This window comes from Callorhinus ursinus, unplaced genomic scaffold (assembly GCF_003265705.2).
Source record: "Callorhinus ursinus isolate GAN/ISIS: 27379988/994484 unplaced genomic scaffold, GSC_fseal_2.0 scaffold33, whole genome shotgun sequence".
In the NCBI taxonomy this organism is placed as follows: Eukaryota; Metazoa; Chordata; class Mammalia; order Carnivora; family Otariidae; genus Callorhinus; species Callorhinus ursinus.
This window is the reverse complement of record NW_027397095.1, coordinates 161,142-185,267: the sequence shown is the minus strand read 5'-3', so window position 1 is coordinate 185,267 and position 24,126 is coordinate 161,142. Positions and strand designations below refer to the sequence as shown.

Below are 24,126 nucleotides of genomic sequence, written 5' to 3'. Positions count from 1 at the left end.
GGTCTTCAAGAAGGAAACTAGAAAGGTAGCTCAAGGCCAGTGTGACCCGCGAGATGAAGACTAGAGTCCTAAGCCCAGGAAAACTGATTAAAATGCGAGTTCTCAGGCCGCCCGGGTGGCTCAGTCGGTTAAGCCTCTGCCTTGGGCTGTGGTCGTGGTCCCGAGGTCCCGGGATTGAGTCCCGAGAGGGGCTCCCTGCTCGGTAGGTAGTCGGCTTCTCCCTTTCTTTCTGCCTGTCCCTTGTGTTCTCTCTCAAAGAAATAAATACAATAAAATGCTAATTATCGGGGGTGTTGGGGGGGTTCTGCTTGGCTAAGGTCATAATCCCAGCGTCCTGGCTTGGAGCCCCTTGGGGCTACCTTGGTGAGTGTCTGCTTCTCCCTCTCCTTCTGCCCCTCCCGCCCCAACCCCACCCCTGCTTATAAATAAAATCTTAAAAAAAACAAAAACAAAATGCGCATTCTCCACGTCATGCGAGATGCGGTGTGTCAGGGTATCGGGACGGGGCCTAGAAATCTGAAGTTTTCCCAGGGCCTCCCAAGAAATTCTTCCTGCACTGAGTGGCTGGAGAATCAGTAATCCAGGAATAAAAGAGTTAAAGGAGGCCCCCACCACTCGGGTTACTCTCGGGCGGATGGAATAGAAGCCCTTGCTGGGATCAGGAACCCGGGACGTTCCACCCAACCCCCTGGGCTCTGGAAGCGCTTAAGACCGGAAACGGGAACGCTTCCAAGGCGGCAGGAGGCCCCTAGGAGGCCAAGGAAGTGGCCGTCCCTCCCACGTCAGCATGCTCTCGGGCCCAGACGGCGGGGCGCGTGCTTCCGGGCCTGCCGGGAAATGTAGTCCTCAGGGCTGCCGCGCGCCTGCGTCCTGCGCGCCTGCCCCGGGGAGCCTGGGAAAGCCGTGGGCGCCGAGGCGGTGAGTCCCTGAGCGGCCAGAGGGCGTGGCCGTCCCTGGGGCGCGGGCGCGGGCGCGGGCGCGGGCGGCGGGGCTCCCATCCAGCTAGGGCTACACCAACCGGCTGCCGCCAGCCCTGACCCGGCGGCGAGCGCGTGGACGAGCGACGGGCGGCGGGCGGCGGGCCCCTGTCCGGCCGGGTCCCCGCTGCCGCTCCCTGCGACCCGGCCGGGCCTTCCCGGGCTTGTCCGGGGCCTGGAGCGCCCGTCGGGGCGCCGGGACATCCCGTGGGGAGCGCGCTGGGGCCGTGCCCCCGCCCCGGGCAGCCGATTTGTAACCGGCTTTTAGAAGTTCCCGCGACGTGTCCCTCCTCGCCTTTCCCCGAGTGCCCGCTTTGCGCACACCCTCTTTATCCGTGGGCCGTGGGAGCGCGGGCTCGCTCGGGCCGATTTGGGGAGAAGCCGTGAGTCCTGGGATGCAGTGATGTTTCCCTGCGGAAGGGCGGGTTGAGGGCCGGCGGGACAATCAGGGCCCTGCTGGACGTGGTGGATGGTTCGGGCCCATCTGGGGAGGGCGGCCAACTGCGAGGCTGAGCAGGGTCAGGGCGGTTCCACAGCTCAAGCCGGCCGATCCCTGGATGCCATCCAGGGAGGAGGGTTGGATGCCTGGGGTGGGGTGGAGGGGACGTGGAACTTTCTAGGAATGAGTGCTGGGGAGTAGTAACCTTGCTTGAGCGCTTCCTCTGTGCCAGGCCAGGCAGCTGCCGTTCGCTTCCACGCAGTTGGATGCACCACAGGAAATTTTATGAAATCGATGCTATGATTATTTTCATGTTACAGACAGAAGCACTGGGTGTCAGGGTCACAAAGCCAGCAGGTTATCGCACGTGGATGGGTCTGCTGCTGAAGTTCAGGTTACCAGCAAGATAAAGGATGATAAGTTCCCAATGTACATTTGGGATGGCTAGGTAGGAAAGATTATGAGTATTTTTTAACTTGTGCCACTGCAGGGAAGAAGGCAGGTACATGAGGCATCTGGGCAAATACAGAGAGGATCTGTAGCATAAGGTGGGTACCGATATTGAGACCTGCGTGTGACCATGTCTTTGACCTCAGACATTGCACTAAAAACATTTGGATGATTTGAGACATGAGTGTTGCAGAGATCTGTTCATTCCATCCTTCTCACCATTTCCCTCTGGCATTTCCTGTGTGACCTGGGACAAGTCATTCAGTGCTCCTGAGCCTCCAACCTCGGTCCCCTCATCTGTACTCAGGGCATCATACTAGTCCCCACGTCCTTGCTCTGGGTGAGAGCTACGTGACCTGGACCTGCCATATGCGGGAGACTTTGAACAGCACGTGGACATAGCAAGAGGAATGTGATCAGTGTCCTTTGTTCCTCATACATCCCACATGGCTGGTGGCCTGCCCTGTGGCAGTGTATCGTTCTCATGAGAAAGCCACTTGACATGCCATCACGAGGGTCAGGCTGATGTGGGCTGAAGTGCACATCCCTTGAGTGGAGAAGAACGAAGGGTTGTGGATCTGTAGCTTTTGGCCGCAAGTCTGTAGCTAAGATGCTGGTGACTGAAGGTGACTATGGGTTATTGAAAGGCACATGGACTTTCAGGGTTCTTTATCAGTGCCTGTGTATATTCAGAGACACAAGATAGCTTGTATTAAACTGTGAGTGGGATTACAGGCCAGCACATCTGTGGTGGTTTATTTACGGGAAGAGGCTCTTAGCTTTGGATCAATGGAATTCTAGAGCTGAGCTGTCCAGTAGAACTTTCTACAATGACATCCTATGTATGGAGCACTTGAAATGTGGCTAATTTGAATGAGAAACTGAATGCAACTTCAATGAATTTATTTTTTTAAAAGATTTTATTTATTCATTTGACAGAGAGACACAGCGAGAGAGGGAACAGAAGCAGGGGGCGTGGGAGAGGGAGAAGCAGGCTTCCCGCGGAGCAGGGAGCCCGATGTGCGGGGCTTGATCCCAGGACCCGGGGCTCATGACCTGAGCCGAAGGCAGATGCTTAATGACTGAGCCACTCAGGTGCCTCTCAATGAATTTAAACTTGAAACGGGGTCCATGTATGCTCTAGAACATTTTGTAAATTTTTGGAAAACGGATGCAGAATTAGATGTGTCTGTGTATTTTTCTAGGAAGTGATACCATGGCCTTTATTAGAGTTTCAAAATCACCAAAGAAATTTAAGGTTTGCTGCTCTAGGGCTTGGTGGAATGTAAGCAAGTTAAGGGAAGTGAGTATGGCCTGGGGTAACCACTCCTGTTTCCTTTTTTGTTTTGTCCTGTCCTCAGCTGTGGGTGGCTCCCCCTGACGCCTCCAGAAACAGACTGGAATCTGAGACTTCAGGCCCCAGAGAAAGTGTACACGACCAGAACAGTGCAATGGCGGTGGCCCTGGGTTGCGCGATCCAGGCCTCGTTGAATCAGGGCTCCGTGTTTCAAGACTATGATGCCGACTGTGAAGTCTTCCGTCAGCGCTTTAGGCAGTTCCAGTACAAAGAAGCGGCCGGGCCTCATGAAGCTTTCAACAAACTCTGGGAGCTTTGCTGTCAGTGGCTGAAGCCAAAGCTGCGTTCTAAGGAACAAATCCTGGAGCTGCTGGTGTTGGAGCAGTTCCTAACCATTCTGCCCACGGAGATAGAGACCTGGGTGAGGGAACATTGCCCAGAGAATAGAGAAAGAGTTGTGTCACTGATTGAAGACTTACAGAGAGAACTGGAGATACCAGAGCAACAGGTGAGAAAAGAGTTTGGGATCTTGGTAATTAGACAAAAAGAAGTAGCAGAGACATCTTATACTAGATCAGACATTTCGTTTTGAGCTCCATGCTTTCCCTAAAGTGATTTTCATTTTTCCCTTCTGCTGGAATTAGCATATATGGCTCAGCAGTTCTCAACTATTAAACACAACTCCTATTCTGTACCAGATATTTCATACTGCCTCTTCTGCCATCCTGAAATGAAATTGATGTATAATGTAACCTGCTTACATACGCAAAATCAAAAACATTGCTATAAGAAGTGCTCTGCTGGGGCGCCTGGGTGGCTCAGTCGTTAAGTGTCTACCTTCAGCTCAGGTCATGATCCCAGGGTCCTGGGATCGAGTCCCACATCAGGCTCCCTGCTCGGCAGGAAGCCTGCTTCTCCCTCTCCCACTCCCCCTGCTTGTGTTCCTGCTCTCGCTATCTCTCTTTCTCTCTGTCAAATAAATAAATAAAAACTAAAATAAAAAAAAAAGTGCTCTGTGGTCCATGGGACAAATGGAGCTCATGGCCTGTTTTCTGCAGCCCGTGACTAATAATGATTATTACCTTTTTATTTTTTAAAAAAGATTTTGCTTATTTATTTGTCAGAGAGAGAGAGAGAGAGCACAAGCACAGGGAGTGGCAGGCAGAGGGAGAAGCAGGCTCCCCACTGATTAAGGAGCCTGATGTGGGGCTTGATCCCAGGACCCTGGGATCATGACCTGAGCCGAAGGCAGACGCTTCACCGACTGAGCCACCCAGGCGCCCCCAGGCGTTCCTGGTTATTACCTTTTTAAAGGGTTGTTAATACAAGAACTGTAGGCAGTAGACCAACATGCCCCACAAAGTGTAAATTATTTATTATCTGACTCTTTCTAAGAAAATGTGGCCAACCCGAGTCAAGTGGAGCCCGGAAAGAATATAAAGGAAAGGGAATGTAGTTTGTCATTGTGGAGTGAGCATGTGAACACACACGTTGGGGCCGGACCGCACCGGCAGACCTCACGAGGTTGTCACGTGCTCACGCCTGCGCAGAGACTCACTGTGACGGCGACAGCCCCCTGCACGGCTGCTCTGTGGTTTTCCAAAGTGGCCACACGTGTCGGTAAATCTGAGCAATGAGCAAGAGAGTGGTTGCCTGAGTTCCAAAGGCGGGCTTTCCTAGAAGTAGCAAGTCGTGCTAAATCATGCAGAAATGTCTTGTGTCTATACGCGCCCCAGGGTGAGGTTGACACGTTCTTTCTCCCTCGACGCAAGTTTGCGGGGGCACCCCAGAGTTGGTGGGGACCCGGAGCAGTTCCGCACTGGGAATGATACCCACTCCTGTCTCTGCCCGCCGGGTCCTGACAGCCACCTGCCACCGTGCCGCATCCGCCTTGGGTGGCGGCGCCAGGGCCCCCTGCTCAGAAGCCCGCGGCACAGGGCAGAACCTTTGGCAGAAGGGAGGAAGGGCTTCGGCACCGTGTGTTGATAGGGCCCTGCAGGTAGCCCGCCCGAACCAGAGTCTTGCAGACTTTCCTGCCGCCTCCCCCCCCCCCCCCAGGATAGAGTGAGTTTATGGTGCGCCCTCCCTTTCTCTGTCTCCTGGGTTTGGCTTGCTCCATAGGATTTTTATCCGCCTGTGGCCTAATCGTGGCGCTGCCCCGTATGGTAGCCACCAGCCAGGCGTGGCTCTTGAGCTCTAGAAATGTGGCTAGTCCCAACTGAGATGTGCTGTAAGGGTAAGATGCTCATCACGTTCAGAAGACTGAGTACGAAAGATAAAGTAGGTGAGATGTCTCATGAATACTTGTTCATAGTGGTTACGTTCTGGAAGTGTGGTATCTCAGCCATATTGGTGGAATCATGCATGTCGTCAGGACTGACTTCACCAATGTCTTCTTTGTTTTATGCGGGTCCTGGACAATGAAAACGACGTGGGTGGCTCCCACCCATTGTTGGCACCGGGCGGTGCCGGTGTAGACTGGAGAGTGACGGGTTGTGCCATTTCCCCCAGATCGATAGGCAGGAAATGCTGTTGGAGGAGCTGGTACCAGTGGGCCCGGCACACGTACCACCAAACATCCACCTGGAGTCGCCCCCACTGCAAGTGATGGGACCCGCCCCAGAGGCCCCCGTGGCAGAGGCCTGGATGCCCCAGGCGGGGCTGCCGGAGCTGGGCTACGGTGCTGCCGAGGATTGCCGGCCCTTCCTGGACCCTGGTAAGGCAAGGGGTTGACTTCCTTTCTGCGGTTCGTAGTTGGAGAGCTCGAGAGCTCCCCAGCTCTGGGGGTGGGTTAGAAACACCGAGTCCTGGATGGAAGCGGGCCGCTGCGATAAAGGGTAGGAGGGGGGATGCCTCTCTGGGAACAAAGCACGGGACGTCAGATGGGATTCAAAACCCCTTCAGCTAGTGACCCTGCTCAAAAAGCCTATTTTTCTCTTTTCAATTTTTTTATTGTTGTTAAATACACATAAAATAAGATTTAGGATCGTAATCGTTTTGACATGTATAGTTCAGTGGTATTGAATACATTAGTAATGTGAAACCATCCCGGCCATCCATTTCCATAACTATTTTCATTCTGTAAAACTGAAAGCCCATACTCATTTAAACAATAACTTCGCATCTCCCCAGACCCTGGAGACTACCATTCAACTTTCTGTCTCTCTGAATTGGACTCCTCTATGTACCTCATATAAATGGAATCATATAGTCTCTGTCATTTTGTGACTGGCTTATTTCACTTAGCAGAATAACCTTAAGGTTTATCCAGGTTGTAGTGAGGGTCAGTGTTTCCATCCAAGTAAAGGCCAAATAATATGCCACTGTGTGTCTATACCACAGTTTGTTTATCCATTTTCCATAAGCATGTACTTGGGTTGCTTCTGTGTTTTACCTGTTGTGAATAATGCCTGTATGAACATGGGTGTGCAGATATCTTTTTGAGACCCTGGTTTTACTTCTTTGGGGCATATGACCAGAGGTGGAATTGCTGAGTCATATGGGAATTCTATTTTTAATTGTTTGAGGAGCAGCCCCACTGCTTTCCACAGCAGCTACACCAGTTTACATGCCCAGCAACGGTGCATAACCTTTCCAGTTTCTCCACATCCTCATCAACCCTTGTTGCTTTCTGTTTTGTGATAGTAGCATTCCTAATCGGTGTGAGGTGGCATCTCAGGGTAGTTTGGATTTGCACTTCCCAAGTGATTAATGGTATTGAACATGTGCTTATTGACCATTTGGATATCTTCTTTGGAGAATGTCTGTTTACATTCTTTTTTGCACATTGCAAAGTCGGGTTGCTTTTTGTCGTTGAATTTTAGAGTTCTCTGTATATTCTGGATATTAATTCTTTATCAGATAGGATTGGCAAAAATTTTCCCATTTGTGGGTTGCCTTTTTACTCTGTTGAAGCTATTGATGGATAAATTTTAAAATTTTTCATGAAGTACTCTGTGTCCACTTCTTTCTTTTGTTGCCTATACATTAGGTGTCATATCCAAGAAATTATTGCCAAATTCAGTGACTTTTCCTCTATGTTTTCTTCTAAGAGTTTTATAATTTTAGGTCCTAATTTTAGGTCTTTGATCCGTTTTGTGTTAATTTTTGCATGTGCTGTTATGTAAGGTTTTAACTTCATTCATTTGCACATGCATAATCCAGTTTTTCTAGCAACATAGGTTGAAAAGAGTATTGTTTTTATGGGCGCCTGGGTGGCTCAGCTGGTTGAGCGACTGCCTTCGGCTCAGGTCATGATCCTGGAGTCCCAGGATTGAGTCCCGCATCAGGCTCCCTGCTCAGCGAGGAACCTGCTTCTCCCTCTGGCCCTCCCCCCTCTCATGTGCTCTCTCTCTCTCTCATTCTCACTCTCTCAAAATAAATAAATAAATCTTTAAAAAAAAAAAAAGAAAAGAGTATTGTTTTTCTGTTGAATGATCTTGCTATCATTGTTAACAATCATTTCACCATATATATGAAGGTTTATTTATGGGCTCTCTATTCTATTCCGTTGGTCTATATGCCTGTCTTTATGCCGGTACCAAACTATTTTGATTACTGTTAGTTTTTATTAAGTTTTGAAATCAGGAAGTGTGAGACCTTTAGCTTTTTTTGTCCTTTCCAAGATTTTTTTTTGTCTGTTTGGGCATCCCTGGAGATTCCATATAAATTTTAGGTATGGATTTTTCTATTAAACTTTTTTTTTTTTTAAGAGAGAGCGAACAGCAGTTGGGTGTAGAGGGAGAGGGAGAGAGGGAATTGTAAGCAGGCTCCATGCCCAGCACGGAGCCTGATGTGGGGCCCCCGGTTTTTCTATTAATGCAAAAAAGAGTATCATTGTTTATTTTTATTTTTATTATTTTTTTAAAAGATTTTATTTATTTATTTGACAGAGAGAGAGAGAGAGAACACAAGCAGGGGGAGCAGGAGAGGGAGAAGCAGGCTTCCCACTAAGCAGGGAGCCCAATGCGGGGCTGGATCCCAGGACCCTGGGATCATGACCTGAGCCGAAGGCAGACACTTAACTGAGCCACCCAGGCGCCCCGCTCATTGGGGTTTTGATAGAGATTGTATTGAATCTGTACATCACTTTTGGTAGTATTGACATCTTAACAATATCAACATAGGATGTGTTTTCCTTTATTTATATCTTCCTTAATTTCTTTTACCAGTGTTTTGTAATTTTTATTGCACAAGTCTTTCACATACTTGTTAACTCCTAAGGATTTTATTCTTTTCAATGCTATTGTAAATGGAATTGTTTTCATAGTTTCCAGAATTTTTCATTGTTCATTGTTAGCATATAGAAATGGAACTGATTTTTGCAAGTTCGTTTTGTATCCTGGTACTCTGCTGAATTCATTTATGAATTTTAACGATTTTTAATGCAATCTTCAAGGTGTCTGCATATTAGATCATATAATCTGCCAGTAGAGATTATTTTACTTCATCTTTTGCAATTTGAATGCCTTTTATTTCTTTTTATTGCCTGATTGTTCTAGCTAGAACTTCCAGTACTGTGTTGAATAGAGTGGCCAAAGCAGGCATCCTTGCCTTCTACCTGACCTTAGAGGAAAGCTTTCAGTCTTTCACCATTGAGTATTAAGTTCCCTGTGGGTTTTTCATATATGGCTTTTATTATGTGGAGGCAATTTCCTTCTGTTCCTATTTTGTTGAGCATGGTTTTTTTTTTTTTTTTTTATCATGAAAGGGTGTTGAATTCTGTCAAATGCTTTTTCTACATCATTTGAGATGATAATGTGTTTTTTTCCTTCATTCTGTTAATGTGGCATTGTACTGACTGATTTTCATATGTTGAAACATCCTTGCTTTCCAGGAACAAATATCACATGGTCATGGTATAGAATCCTTTTAATATGCTGCTGAATTCAATTTGCTAATATTTTTTTCAGGTTTTTTTTGTATCAGTGTTCATAAGGGATATTGGTGTGTTATTTTCTTATAGTGTCTTTTCTGGCTTAGTATCAGGGTAATATTGGCCTCAGAGAATGAGTTATGAAGTGTCTCCTCCCCTTCATTTTTTTTTTGAAAAGTTTTTTTTTTTTAAGATTTTATTTATTTGAGAGAGAGAGAGCACAGCAGGGAGAGGGGCATAGGGAGAAGGAGAAGCGGACTCCCCACTGAGCAGGGAGCCCAACCACGGGGCTTGATCCCAGGACCCTGAGATCATGACCTGAGCGGAAGGCAGATAGATGCTTAACCAACTAAGCCACGCAGGTGTGCCTTTTTGAAAAGTTTAAGAACAGTTTGTATTAGTTCTTCTCTAAATGTTTGGTAGAATCTACCAGTGAAGCCATCAGGTCTACGGCTTTTCTTTTTTGGGAGATTTTTGATTGTTGCTTCAATCTCTTTACTGGATATAGGTGTATTCAGACTTTTCTATTTCCTTATGATTTAGTCTCGGTAGGTTTTGTGTTTCTGGTAATTTATCCATTTCATCTAGGTTATCCAGTTTGTTCATGTTCAATTGTTCATAGTACTCTTATAATTCTTATTTATGTAGAATCATTGGTAATACCACCACTTTAATTTTTTTAATTCTTTATTTAAATTCAATGTAGTTAACATACTGTATTAGTTTCAGAGGTAGAATTTAGTGATTCGTCAGTTGCAAATAATACCCGGTGCTCATTCCATCAAGTGCCCTCCTTAATGCCCATCACCCAGTTACCCCATCCCCCCACCTACCTCCCCTCCAGCATCCCTCAGTTTATTTCCTAGAGTTCAGTGTCACTTATGGTTTGCCTCCCTATTTTCATCTTATTTTATTTTTCCTTTTTATTTTTAATAATTTGAGCCTTCTTTCTCTTTTCCTTAGTTCATCTAGCTAAAGGTTTCTCAAGTTCATCGATCTTTTCAAAAAACCAATTTTTGGTTCATTGATTTTCCCTGTTGTCTTTCTAGTCTTTATTTTGTTTATCTCTGCCTATTCTTTATTGTTTCCTTCCTTCTGCTAGCTTTGGGGTTAGTTTTTTTCTTTTCTTATTCCTTAAATTATAAATTTATGTTACTGTCTTGAGATCTTTTTTGTTTACTAATGTAAGTACTTATAACTGTAAATTCCCTGCTGAGCATTGCATTCATTGTGTCTCATAAGTTTTGGTACTTTGCATTTTCATTTTCATTTATCTCTAAGTATTTTCTAATTTTCTTTGTGATTTCTTCTTGCATACATTGGTTAAGAGGTGTTATTTAATTTTCACAAATTTGTCAAGTTTCCAGTTTTCCTTCTGTTCTATTTCTAACTTCATCCCATTGTGGTTGGAGTATGTACTTTGAATGATATCTATATTTTTAAATATATTGGAACTAACTTGTGGCCTAACATATGGTCTGTATCCCAGAAACTGTCTCACATGCGCTTGAGAAGAATCTGACCTTTTTATTCTCGTCATCTTAGTAGGTGTTAAGTGCTATCTAATTGAGGTTTTGATTTGTGTTTCTTCAAAGACTAATGGTGTTGAGCATCTTTTCATGGGCTTATTGGTCATTTGTATACCTTTATTGGAGAAATGCCTATTTAGATTTTTTGCCTATTTTTAAATTGGATTATATGTATTTTTATTATTGAGTTGTGTATGATCTTTGTATATTCTAGATAAAAGTCTATTACTAGATATATGACTTGTAAATATTCTTTCACGTTCTGTGGTTTGTCTTTTCACTTTCTTTTTTAAAAAATTTTATTATGTTATGTTAATCACCATATATTACATCATTAGTTTTTGATGTAGTGTTCCATGATTCACTGTTTGCGTATAACACCCAGTGCTCCACGCAGTACATGCTCCCTTTAATACCCATCACCGGGCTGACCCATCCCCCCACCCCCTCCCCTCTAGAACCCTCAGTTTGTTTCTCAGAGTCCATCGTCTCTCATGGTTCGTCTCCCCCACCGATTTCCCCCCCTTCATTTCTCCCTTGCTACTATCTTCTTTTTTTTTTTTTTTAACATATAATGTATTATTTGTTTCAGAGGTATAGGTCTGTCTCACTTTCTTTTTTAAAAGATTTTATTTATTTGAGAGAGAGTGAGCGAATGAGAGAGCATGAGCAGAGGAAGAGGGAGAAGCAGACCCCTGCTAAGCAGGGAGCCCACGGCGGGGCTTGATCCCACGACCCTGGCTGGGATCATGACCTGAGCTGAAGGCAGACACTTCACCAACTGAGCCACCCTGGTGCCCTTCTTTTCACTTTCTTAATAGTGTTCTTTGTAGCACAGTTTTTAAAAATTTTGATGAAGTCCAATTTGATTATTTTTTCTTTTGTTGGTTGTGGTTTTTATGTCATATCTTAGAAATCATTGCCTAATACAAGGTTGTGAAAATTTACCCCTAAATTTTCTCCTAAGAGTTTATAGGTTCAGCTTGCACTTAACCCTTTAATTCATTTTCAATTAATTTTAGTATAAGTTGCACAGTAACGATCCAAATAATATGTATATTTATATATATATTTTTAAAGATTTTATTTATTTATTTGAGAGAGAGAGTATGAGCAGTAGGGAGGGGCAGAGGGAGAGGGAGAAACAGGCTCCCCGCTGAGCAGGGAGACTGACATGGGACTCGATCCCAGGACCCTGGGATCACGACCTGAGCCGAAGGCAGACGCTTAACCGACAGCCACCCAGGCTCCCCTATTTATATATATTTTTGCATATTCAGTTTTAGCATGATTTGCTAAAAAGGTCATTCTTTTCACATTGAATGGCCTTGAAACCCTTGTCAAAAATCAGTTGACCACAGGTATATAGGTTTATTGCTGGACGGTCATTTCTATTCCATTGATGTTTATGTCTCCTCTTATGGAAATACCACAGTGTCTTTATTATTGCATTGTAGTATGTTTGGAAATACGAAAACGTGAGGGCTCTCAACTTTTTTTATTTTTCAAGATTGTTTTGGCTCTTCTGAGTTTGTTACAATTCCATGTGATGTTTAGAATTAGCTTATCAGTTTCTACAAAGAAGTCAGCTGGGATTCTGGTAGGGGTTGTGTTGAACCTGTAGATCAGTTTGGGGAGTATTGCCATGTTAACAATATTAAATTTGTGATGCATGCACACGGGGTGCTTTTCCATTTATTTAGATCTTATTTCAGTTTTTACAATATTTTATAGTTTCCCAAGTATAAGTTTTAAACTGCTTTTATTAAATTTGTTCCTAAGTAAATTTTATTCTTTTATTTTTTTTAAAGATTTTATTTATTTATTTGACAGAGAGAGAGACAGCAAGAGCAGGAACACAAGCAGGGGGAGTGGGAGAGGGAGCAGCAGGCTTCCCGCTGAGCAGGGAGCCCGCTGTGGGGCTCGATCCCAGGACCCCGGGATCATGACCTGAGCCGAAGGCAGACGCTTAACGATTGAGCCACCCAGGCACCCCAACTTTTTTTTTTAAAGATTTTATTTATTTGTCAGAGAGAGAGGGAACACAAGCAGGGGGAGTGGGAGAGGGAGAAGCAGGCTCCCCGCTGAGCAAGGACCCTGATGTGGCAGGACCCTGGGATCATGACCTGAGCCGAAGGCAGAGGCTTAACCCACTGAGCCACCCAGGTGCCCCTATTTCCTTAACTTTTGAATGTTAAATCAACATTGCATTCCTGAGATAAATACCAGGAGCTCGATGCAGGACTAGATCCCAGGGCCCTGGGATCACAACCCAAGCGAAGGCAGTGACTTAACCAACTGAGCCACCCAGGCGCCCCTCAGTGTTAATTCTTTAAGGGTTTGGTAGAATTCACCATTGAAGCCATCCGGGCCTGGGCTTTTCTTTGTGAGAAGTGTTTTGATTACTAATTTAGTCTCTTTATTAGTTACAGGTCTATGCCAATTTTATATTTCTTCAATCAATTTTGGGTAGTTTGTATGTTTCTAGGCATTTGTACATTTCATTTATCTAATTTATTTTCCATACAGTTGTTCATAGTATTACTTTATAATTCTTTTTATTTCCATAAGGTTAGTAGTAATGTCTCCCCTTTCATTTCTGATTGTAATAATTTGAGTTTTCTCTCTTGTTCTCTTGGTCAATTTACTGAAGTTTTGTCAATTTTGTTAAATTTTTTTCAAGGAACCCACCTTGGTTTCATTGATTTTCTCTATTGTTTTACTGTTCTATATTTCATTAAATCCTGCTTTAATCTGTATGATTTTCTTTCTCGTTGTTCTAGGTTTCATTTGCTCTTCTTTTTCTAGTGTTTTAAGGCACAAAGTTAGGTTATTAATTTGAGATTTTTCTTTCTTTTTAATAAAGTCATTCATGGCTATAAATTTGCCTTTAAGCACTGGTTTAGGTATGTTCCTAAGTTTTGGTATATTGTATGTTCATTTTCATTTATTTCAAAATATTTCTAATTTCCCTTTTGATTTTTTCCTTTGATTGTCTATTTAGTAGTGTGTTGTTTATTTTCCATGTATTTGCGAACTCCCCAAATTTCTTCCTGTTATTTATTTCTAATTTCATTCCACTTTTCTGGGAGAATATAAGTTGTAATTGCGATCCTTTTACATTCTTGAACATTTTTTTTTTATGGTATAGCATCTTGACTGACGTGGAGAATTTTCCATGTGCATTTGAGAAGAATGCATATTCTGCACTTCTTGGTCGGAGTGTTCTATAAATGTCTGTGACATTTAGTTGGTTTATAATTTTTTGTCTTCTGTTGTTGATCTTCCGCCTAATTTTCTATCCAGCAGTATAAAGAGGGTTTGAATTCTCCAACTATCATTGCTCAATTGTCTATTTCTTTTACTATTTCTGTCAGTTTTTGTAATCGTGTATTTGGTACTGTGTTTTTAAGTGTACATATGGTTATAATTGTTATATCTTCCTGATTGGTCATTTTATCATTATAAAATGATCCTCTTTATCTCTAGTAACTTTTTTTGTTTTGATGTCCATTTTGTCTGCTGTTAGTGTAGTCACTCTGGCTATCTTATGGTTGTTTACACGATACATCTTGTCCATCCCTTTACTTTCAGTCTGTTTGTATCTTTGAATCTAAAGTGTCTCCCATAGACAGCATATAGTTGGATTTTTAAAATCTAGTAGGGCAGCCTTTGCCTTTTGAATTGTTTAATCAATACATATTTAATCTTATTTTTGAGACAGTATAATTTACATCCGCCATTTTACTTTTTGTTTTCTATATGTCTCATATCTTTTTTGTTTCTCTTTCCTTCATTTGCTGATTTCTTTTTAGCACTAAGTAAATGTTTTGAATGTAACACTTTACGTAAATGAATTTTCAGCATTTTTTTAAAGTTATTTCCTTAGTGGTTACTCTAGGGATTAGCATGTACATCTTAACATAATCAGCTTTAGACTTATATTAATTTAATGCTAGTAAAATATAGAAATATTTCTCCTGGGGCACCTGGGTGACTCAGTTGGTTAAGTGTCCAATTCTTGATTTTGGCTCAGGTCATGATCTCAGGTTTGTGAGATCAAGCCCAGTGTTGGGCTCTGCACTGGGTGTGGAGCCTGCTTAAGATTCTCTCTCTCTGGACGCCTGGGCGGCTCAGTCAGTTGAGTGTCTGCCTTCGGCTCAGGCCATGATCCTGGAGTCCTGGGATCGAGTCCCACGTGGGGCTCCTTGCTCAGCGGGGAGCCTGCTTCTCCCTCTGCCTGCTGGTCCCCCTGCTTGTACTCTCTCTCTCTGACAAACAAATAAAATCTTAAAAGATTATCTCTCTCCCTCTCCTTCTGCCCCTCCCCCCTCTAAAAAAAGAAATATTTTTCCTATATAGCTTTATTCTCTTTTCTCCCTTCTTGTGGTATTGCTTTCATACATATTACATTAAAAATGTTAGACACTCAATTGTATATTTTTTTTTTCAATTGTATATTGTTAAAGGTATTAGTTTATATAACTTTAACACTTCTAAAAGAGCTAGAGGGAGAAGGAATACAAATAGATATTACACTTTTGTTGTATTAACCTTATTTATATTTCTGGTTTTCTTCATTTTTCCTGTAGATTTTAGTTATTAACTGGAGTCATTTTTTTTAAAGATTTTATTCATTTATTTGACAGAGAGAGAGAGAGAGAGAGAGAGACAGCGAGAGAGGGAACACAAGCAGGGGGAGTGGGAGAGGGAAGCAGGCTTCCCGCCGAGCAGGGAGCCCAACGTGGGGCTTGATCCCAGGACCCTGGGATCATGACCTGAGCCGAAGGCAGACGCTTAACAACTGAGCCACCCAGGTGCCCCTGGAGTCATTTCTTTAGCCCAGTACAGTTTTGCTCTCATCCACCTCATTTGTGCACATATATTACATGTCTAGATTATTTGCCCAACAATGCACTACATAGATATTGTTTTATACAATTGCTTTTAAAATCTCTTAAGAGAGGGGCGCCTGGGTGGCTCAATTGGTTAAGCGGCTGCCTTCGGCTCAGGTCATGATCCCGGGGTCCTGGGATCGAGCCCCGCGTCGGGCTCCCTGCTCGGCGGGGAGCCTGCTTCTCCCTCTCCCTCTGCCTGCCTTTCTCCCTACTTGTGCTGTCTCTCTCTCTCTCTCTGTCGAATAAATAAATAAAATCTTAAAAAAAACAAATAAAAATAAAATCTTTTAAGAGAAAAAAGAAACAAATTAGTATTTATACTATCTTTTATAATTACATAATCACCGTTACTTGTGCCCTTTGTTTTTTTTTCATGTGGGTTCAAATTACCATTTGGAATCACTAGCTATCAGACTGAGGAACTTCCTTTATTTAGTATTTCTTTTTTTTTATTTATTTTATTTGACAGAGAGAAAGAGAGAGAGAGTACAAGCTGGGAAGCAGCAGGCAGAGGGAGAGGGAGAAGCAGGCTCCCTGCAGGGAGCCCGACATGGGGCTTGGTCCCAGGACTCTGGGATCATGACCTGAGCCGAAGGCCAACGCTTAACTGACTGAGCCACCCAGGCGCCCCTATTTAGTATTTCTTGTTAGGCAAGACTGCTTACCAATGAATTCTCTCGGGTTTTGCTTATCAGTAATGTTATTTCACATTCATTTTTTATTATTTATTTATTTATTTTTGAGAAAGAGAGTGAGTGTGAGCAGGGGGGAGGTGCAGAGGCAGAGGGAGAGAGAGAATCTCAAGCAGGCTCCATGCCCAGCACAGAACCTGACAAGGGGCTTGATCTCACGACCCTGAGATCATGACCTGAGCCGAAATCAAGAGTCCAATGCTTAACTGAGCCACCCAGGTGCCCCTCACATTCATTTTTTAAAGATAGCTTTTCTGGATATAAGATTCTTGGTTGGCATTTTTCATTTTTCTTTGAGCACTTTGAATATGCTATCCTCCTGTCTTCTGGCCTCCACTGTTGCTGATGAGAACTCAGCTTTTAATTTCATTTGGGTTCCCTTGTAAGTGACAAGTCATTTTTCTCTTGCTCTCTTTCAAGGTTTTCTTCCTTTTTTTTTTTTTTTAATTTATTTATTTGAGAGAGAATGAGAAATAGAGAGCACGAGAGGGAAGAGGGTCAGAGGGAGAAGCAGACTCCCTGCTGGGCAGGGAGCCCGATGTGGGACTCGATCCCGGGACTCCAGGATCATGACCTGAGCTGAAGGCAGTCGCTTAACCAACTGAGCCACCCAGGCGCCCGGTTTTCTTCCTTTTATGTGACTTTTAGGAGTTTTACTATCATACATCTGTTTGTAGATCTCTTTGTGTTTCTTACTTGGAACTCATTGAGCTTCCTAGATGTGTAGATGAATGTTTCAGTACCTTTGGGCAGTTTGGGGCCATTATTTGTTCATTTTTTTTTTCTGCTCCTTTTTTTCACTTCTCTCTTTGTTCTCGTTATGTATCTGTTAGTACACTGAGTGGCACCCCACTTTTCTCTGAGGTTCCATTCATTTCCCTTCATTCTTTTTTTTCTCTCTGTTCTTCTGATAGTATAATCTCTTTTGATCTATCTTCAAGTTCACTAATTCTTCTGACAGTTCAGATCTCTTCTTGAGCTATCTAGTGAGTTTTCCATTTCAGTTATTGTACTTTTCAACTCCAGAATTTCCACTGGATGCTTTTTTATACTTTCTATTTATTGATACTGTTTGATGTGATGTGATGTTTGTCATCATAATTTTACTTGACTTCTTTAACCATGGTTTTCTTTCATTCTTGGAACATACTCATAATGGCTACTTTCAAGTCTTTGTTGAATTTAGTGTGTAGTCGCTCACATAGGTAGATTATGTTGCCTGCTCTTTTTTTTTTCAGTGTATGAGTCATGCTTTCCTGTCCACATGCGTGTCTCATCATGTTTTGTTGGAAACTGGACATTTTAGATAATATATTGTAGCAACTCTCTGTTCTTCTTTCTCCTCCCCAGGGCTTGTTATTGTTACTTGTTTGTTTATTTGTTTGGTAAATGGCTGCATTATTTTAGTGAAGTCTAGTCCACTCCTAAATGTTAAGCATTTGACTCCTCAGGGAGCACAGCCCTGGGTGTGCACACAGTCACCCTTGAACGACAATACTTTTTACAGGGTTTTCTTTGGCTGTCTCTTTCTCTGCCCTGATCCAGCCATTAATTGCCAGCTAATTGCTCTACTGTTTTCAACAGTGCTCTGGAACATAATTTCTCTGCAGATGAATCCAGTCAATTTCAGACACCTTTTTGGGGCTAATTCCTAAGGTCTATTTTTGAGATTTGTTCTGATCCCAGGAGGGCTCCTCCTAGCTGTCTTTTCCCCCGGTTCTCTCCCGCAAACCAGTCAGCCTACAGTTTAGGGTGTATAGTCAATAAATCTATCAAATTCTTTCCAGATGCCTTGCATTATAACCTCTGCTCTTTTTGAGAGTATCCTTAGGATTGACTGTTTTCGTTCTCTGTTGCAAATGAATCAGTTTCTGTGCGAATACATTAGGAGCTACCTGTTTTAAGGCCTGCTCCCCCCCCCCCCCGGCCCCAGGCCAAATCTCTGATACCTTGCTCTGGAGGTAGGTGAAATGGCGTGCTTATCTCTGAGTGACATTGCGACTCTAGGAGCTGAGCACTAGGTCTGGGGGTCAGGTCCTCTTGGGTTGCCTCTGCAGGCATAGAACTACTGCCTTCCAATCACAACTGCCTTTTGAGGACAATCAGGGAGCCCTCTAGGATTCACAGCAGTACTACATCCAGGGTAGATCCTTCATGCCACCAGTAGGGACTGGGTAGATAAAAGGAGCTCCCAATCTCTCAGCCAAATTGCTTGGACTTTAGAACCAACAATGGTTAGCTGGGGGTAGACTGAGAAATGCTGACATCCTGCCCCTCCCAGGAAGCTAGCCCTCTGAAAGGGAGCTGGGGGAGCGGCTGCCCCAGGCCCTTAGCTATGGCAGTCTAGCATGGAGCTGGGAGAGGTATTAAAGAGAACTGTTGTGGTTTAAAATCTTAAGACTCTGGGTGCCTGAGGGGCTCCTGGGTGGCTCAGTTGGTTAAGCGTCTGCCTTTGGTTCGGGTTGTGATCCTGGGGTCCTGGGATCGAGTCCTGCGTTGGGCTCCCTGCTCAGTGGGGAGCCTGCTTCTCTCTCTGCCCCTCCCCCCTCCTCTTGTTCTCTCTGTCTGTCTTAAAAAAAAAAAAAAGACTGGGCGCCTGGGTGGCTCAGTCGGTTAAGCGTCTACCTTCGGCTCAGGTCGTGATCTCAGGGTCCTAGGATTGAGCCCCTGCTTCTCCCTCTCCCTCTGCCCTCCCCCTGCCTGTGTTCTTTCTGTCTGTTAAGTAAATAAATAAAATCTTTAAAAAAATAAAATCTTAAGACTCCGAAGTCCGTCTCCCCTGCTATGTTTAGGTCATAAATCTGTATTTTACACTTCCGCCTTTGCTACTCTGCTTATTTCATATTTCTGTTTGCTCTCACTTTTCCTTCATGGTAGCCTTCCTTCCATCTGTGACCCCCAGTTTAGTTTGACCTGTGCCGTATTACCCTTTGAGCCCACTCATAGCTTTGAAATCTATAAACAAAAACAATACGGTGAGTTTAAACAGAATTTTATTTGAAATACATTTTTCTTAATCTTAAAAGGTCTTTTTTCCATGAAAATATAAAATAAGGTATCTTAGTCCCCTTCCTGTTTTGACATGTTTTGAAACTTAAATTTTCATTAACTTGCTAACGTTATTTTAATAATGCTAATATTTAAGAAAATAATGCTACTATTTAAACAGCATCCTGCATTTAGATTTATTTTATTTTTTTAATATTTTATTTATTTATTTGAGAGAGAGAGCACAAGCAAGGGGAACAGCTGAGCAGGGAGCCTGATACAGAACTCCATCCCAGGACCCTGGGATCATGACCTGAGCTGAAGGCAGCTGCTTAACTAACTGAGCTGCCCCTGTATCTAGACTTAAAATCAACAATTCCCACACGTTATTGCAGACCAATATACTTTGCCGGAGCTGAGGAAGGGGAGGAAGGGTCGTGGAAGGAGAACGGAAGCCACAGCTGCTCTCAGTGGGGAGGGGAGAGGGGTGGTAGGACGCAGGGGACAGGGGACAGCAGTGTCAAATCTTGTCCTCATTCTTTTTTTGTTTTTAGAGAGAGATCGAGAGAGCATCTTAACCAAGCTCCAGGCTCAGTGCAGAGCATGATGCGGGGCTCGATCTCACGACCTGAGCCAAAACCAAGAGTCAGCCGCTCAACCAACTGAGCCACCCGGGCGCTCTGTTGTCCTGGTTGTTCTTAGATTGGCAGTGAGAAACGCTTTGAGAGTTGTTTGGGTTAATTTCAAGAGAGTGCACTTCTAGACTTGGGCTGAATGAAGCAAACCGCTTTTGCTCATTGCCAGCTTCGTCATTTTCCCTTTTAATTGGAAAATCTCAATGGAAATGATTCTAGTAAACAGTTTCCTAACCCCTACTTTTAGCTCTGTCTTCACTTGGTACTCAGTAGCAGCATTTCTCAGTTTTAATATGCCAAAACTTTATGAAGATTTACTTCCTATTTTGGCTCCAACCTGAATAATCGAACATCAAAATAGATACAGAAATCATTTAGGGCATTGATTTCAACAGAGAGAAACATTCACTCCCCTTCCATTGATTAGAGGAGAGTAGCCTTGAATTTCATGTTTCGTTCCTTTTTTTTTTTTTTAAGATTTTATTTATTTATTTGACAGAGCGACAGCGAGAGAGGGAACACAAGCAGGGGGAGTGGGAGAGGGAGAAGCAGGCTTCCCGCGGAGCAGGGAGCCCGATGCCGGGCTCGATCCCAGGACCCTGGGATCATGACCTGAGCCGAAGGCAGACGCTTAACCGACTGAGCCACCCAGGCGCCCCTATGTTTCGTTCTTAATCTTTAAAAAAGAGAGGCTCTCGTAAGAAGTCCCGGGTGGAGTCATTCTAACTGGGGAGGAAGTAGACACTAAGTGGCCACATGTCCAGGATATCATCAAAGAAAGACCTATTATGCTTCTCGTCTTTCTTACGGCCAGGATATCCAATACCAAAGCTTGACGTGAGCTTTCCATTGGAGCCTCGGGAAGAAGCGTGGGTGAAGGAACTACAAGAGTCCAAAGAAATGAAGCAATTACTTGATTCCAAGATAGGTAAGTAATTGTTCACTGATACCACAGAAGAGAGAAAAGAAAAATTCAGTCTTGATCAGGAGAAAGAGTTTGGGATTCTCCATAGGAATTTCTGTTTTCCTACTGGTGGTTTAATACAACTTTTCACTTTCCCTCGTGTTTTTGTTTTTTTTCTCCATGGGACATGGTGACAGCTGCCATTTCTCTTTCTTCTCTCAGGTTTTGAGATCGGGATAGAAAATGAAGATGATACTTCAAAACAGAAAAAACTGGAGAACATGTACCCATTTATTGTTACTCTAGAGGGGAATGCTCTCCACGGGCCCATCTTGCAGAAGGACTATGTACAGTTGGAGAATCAATGGGAGAGCCCCCCAGAGGATTTACAGACAGATTTAACAAAACTGGTAGATCAACAAGACCCCCCGGCAGGAGAGAAACCTGAAAATTCCACCGTGGAAGAACCTCTCAACCCCAGGCCCCAGAAGAAAAAGAGTCCAGGGGACAAACCTCACCGATGTCCTCAGTGTGGGAAGTGTTTTGCTCGGAAGTCACAACTTACAGGGCACCAGAGAATTCACTCAGGAGAGGAACCCCATAAATGCCCTGAGTGTGGAAAAAGATTCCTCCGTAGTTCAGACCTTTATAGACACCAACGGCTTCACACGGGGGAGAGACCCTATGAGTGCACCGTGTGTAACAAGCGATTCACTCGGCGGTCACACCTGATAGGCCACCAGAGAACCCATTCTGAAGAAGAAACGTACAAATGCCTGGAGTGTGGGAAAAGCTTTTGTCATGGATCGAGTCTCAAAAGACATCTGAAAACGCATTCGGGTGAAAAACCTCACAGATGTCACAGTTGTGGTAAAAGTTTTAGTAGACTGACAGCTCTAACTTTGCATCAGAGAACTCACACAGAAGAGAGACCTTTTAAATGTAATTACTGTGGGAAAAGCTTTAGACAGAGACCAAGCCTTGTTATTCATTTACGAATTCATACAGGGGAGAAGCCATACAAGTGTAGTCATTGTTCTAAAAGCTTCAGGCAGAGGGCAGGCCTTATTATGCACCAGGTCACTCACTTTAGAGGACTTCTTTGAGAATTGTTAAAGGCAACAGGCTCCTGCAGAAATTGACACTCAAAAAAAAAAAAGTCTTAACCGACAGCAGCCTGTTTGTCTTGGAAGAATCTTTTCGTTTGAGCTTATGAGAACAGGTTTTAAAAACTATTTTAAAACCCCGTCTTCCAAAGCATATGAATTGTAGAGTATCCATCTACTCTTGCAATGTTCCCAGATTCGATTTATTCTGTCTCTTATTTTTTTTTTTTTTATGACAATGAAAAGTTTTGTGTCCCAGGCCAACCGTATCATAGATAAAAAGCATATAATTGATGACAATCCTTTTCAGGGTAGGGTTAATATGATGGATAATCGTGTCCATCAACATATCTCCTACAGCAGCACCAGAATTAGTCTGCTGTCATTATTAAAGGCGATTATATTAGTTCAGAGCTTTATGTGTCGTAAGTAGCAAGAAAGGAGACAGTGTATTTTGTCAGATAATAAAAATGTGTCGGGAACACATTTGCCTGGTAAGAACGGGGTTATTTCCATAGAAAGTTTTTATGTTTAAGGAAATTAAGATTTTTAACCCGAGTTGGCTAGTCTGCTTAGTTGGCGGTCTGGAGTGATGCTGCTTAGAGCTGAGTATTCATTTGAGGATTTCTTTTGTTCACAGAATAAGTAAGCTCTTTGTGGAAGAATCCATTTGACAGTTGATGTCATCCAAGTAGAATTTGATTTAATTTAGATTGACTGAGGAACCAGTGTCTGTTCTTTGTACTCTCCTTTGGTATTCACCCCTGTGTCTCTCAGTGCTTTTGAAATTTTACCCATTCTTTAATTCAGTGTCCCCCTAACTGTGTGTCATAGAGCACTTAGTTCTACAAGATATTTTACAAATAACTTCGGGACTCCCTGCTGTCTCCACTTTCTAGATTCACAGTGCCCATCAGCATGTGAGAATGTCTGAGAGGCCCTCCAGTAAAGGTGTGGCAAAAGCACCTCTTTTGGCTCAGTGTTTTGCCAACCTATTTGACCCTAGAACCCCTTTTCATGTACACCCAGTGATAACCTACAGAACTAGTATTCTGCAAATATTCCTTGGAACACACTGTCTTTAACAAATAGATCTATAGCTTTCAGTATAGTCTTGTTGCTCCCAAGCCTAGTTATCTCCAGTTGTTTCAAGGGTGTTATGAAAAGTTCTTTACATATATACATTTTTTTTTATGTAATACACACACACACACACACACACACATCATTTTAAGGAGGTGTGAGGGTCAGTAATTGAGATAATTTATATGTCGCTCAGTGATTCTCAACCTCTTTGAAATTTACTTATAACCACATGCACATATTGCTACTTATATAAACATTCTCATGTAATCGTGGTAATGACTCAAAGACCTGTAACAAGGGAAGAACTCTCTTTGTCAGTTATAGCTGTTGATACCTGAAAATATTCCTTCAGCCTAGTTCCTTGTTGTGAAATACAAGAGGTAGGACATTCAAGTATTTTCCCTTTTTGAAGATACCAGTCATTGTTTCCCTAACCTAGAATTAGGGAAAGTATATATATTTTTTTCTATTCCATTGAAGTTCTCGGAAGTGATATTGACTATAAATATTTCCGGGGCAACTACGATGTGCCCAACTAGTCCTGTTCTAGGCTTAATGGAAACCAGTAAAGACATTAATCCGTGAGTCAGGTTCATAAGGAGTTTATAATATCGTTAGTTAAACAAGAGTTGGGAAACACATGGAGGACAATGCAAGAGAGTTTGGAATTAAGTGCCAAATCATATGAAGTGCTAGAGCCAGGGTGTGTCTTTAATTCTTGTCATCTGGGTCCCTGTAAGATGCTGCTATAAGGGTGGGGTTAACGTTGAGACCCCAGTAGCAATAAACATGTTAACGTGGGAGGAGTCTGAATGTAGAGGTGAACAATGCGGAATGTAACGGCTCCTCTTTTCTCTCTTGTGGACTTGCATCCAAACCAGGACAGTGCCTTAGAAAGGATGTGCCCAACTGCTCTGTATCTATGCAATATTTTAATAAAGTGGAAATGTGTATGCTCGTCCTGCTTCGATCACATTAATAATGGTTTGTGCAACTCAGAACCACTTCCCTGAGCCGTGGAGACAAGCACCACGATTGACCCCTGCTCCCACCCAACGTTGCAGTCACTTTACTCTCTGCACCCATGGTGCTGGGTTTATGCATCATTCTGAGCATTTAATACAGTCAATTTTCGCTATAGGAGGCTTAGTTGCCATCATCATACGAGCTGCATCCTCCCGGCTCCCCCCCCCCCATCTGGAGCATAAACGCACAACTGGATTTTGCAGCTTAGAAGACATCTATTATCT

At 43.4% G+C, this 24,126-nt stretch overlaps 1 protein-coding gene across 5 annotated transcripts; it reads left to right on the top strand.

Annotated features, from left to right (window-relative positions):
• Positions 1–876: 876 nt before the first annotated feature.
• ZNF449 (zinc finger protein 449) lies at positions 877–23,833 on the top strand. Of its 5 annotated transcripts, none has more exons than XM_025852587.2 (6): positions 886–918; positions 1,907–1,964; positions 3,228–3,671; positions 5,675–5,879; positions 20,595–20,708; positions 20,907–23,833. In XM_025852587.2, exons 3-6 carry the CDS (start codon positions 3,318–3,320, stop codon positions 21,788–21,790), a joined length of 1,557 nt encoding a protein of 518 aa, XP_025708372.1. In that variant the 5' UTR covers positions 886–918; positions 1,907–1,964; positions 3,228–3,317; the 3' UTR covers positions 21,791–23,833. The 5 variants fall into 5 exon arrangements, with proteins under 5 accessions (XP_025708373.1, XP_025708372.1, XP_025708371.1 ...); XM_025852586.2 differs by lacking the exon at positions 886–918 and adding an exon at positions 969–1,360; XM_025852588.2 differs by lacking the exon at positions 1,907–1,964 and having other exon boundaries at positions 877–918.
• Positions 23,834–24,126: the final 293 nt, after the last annotated feature.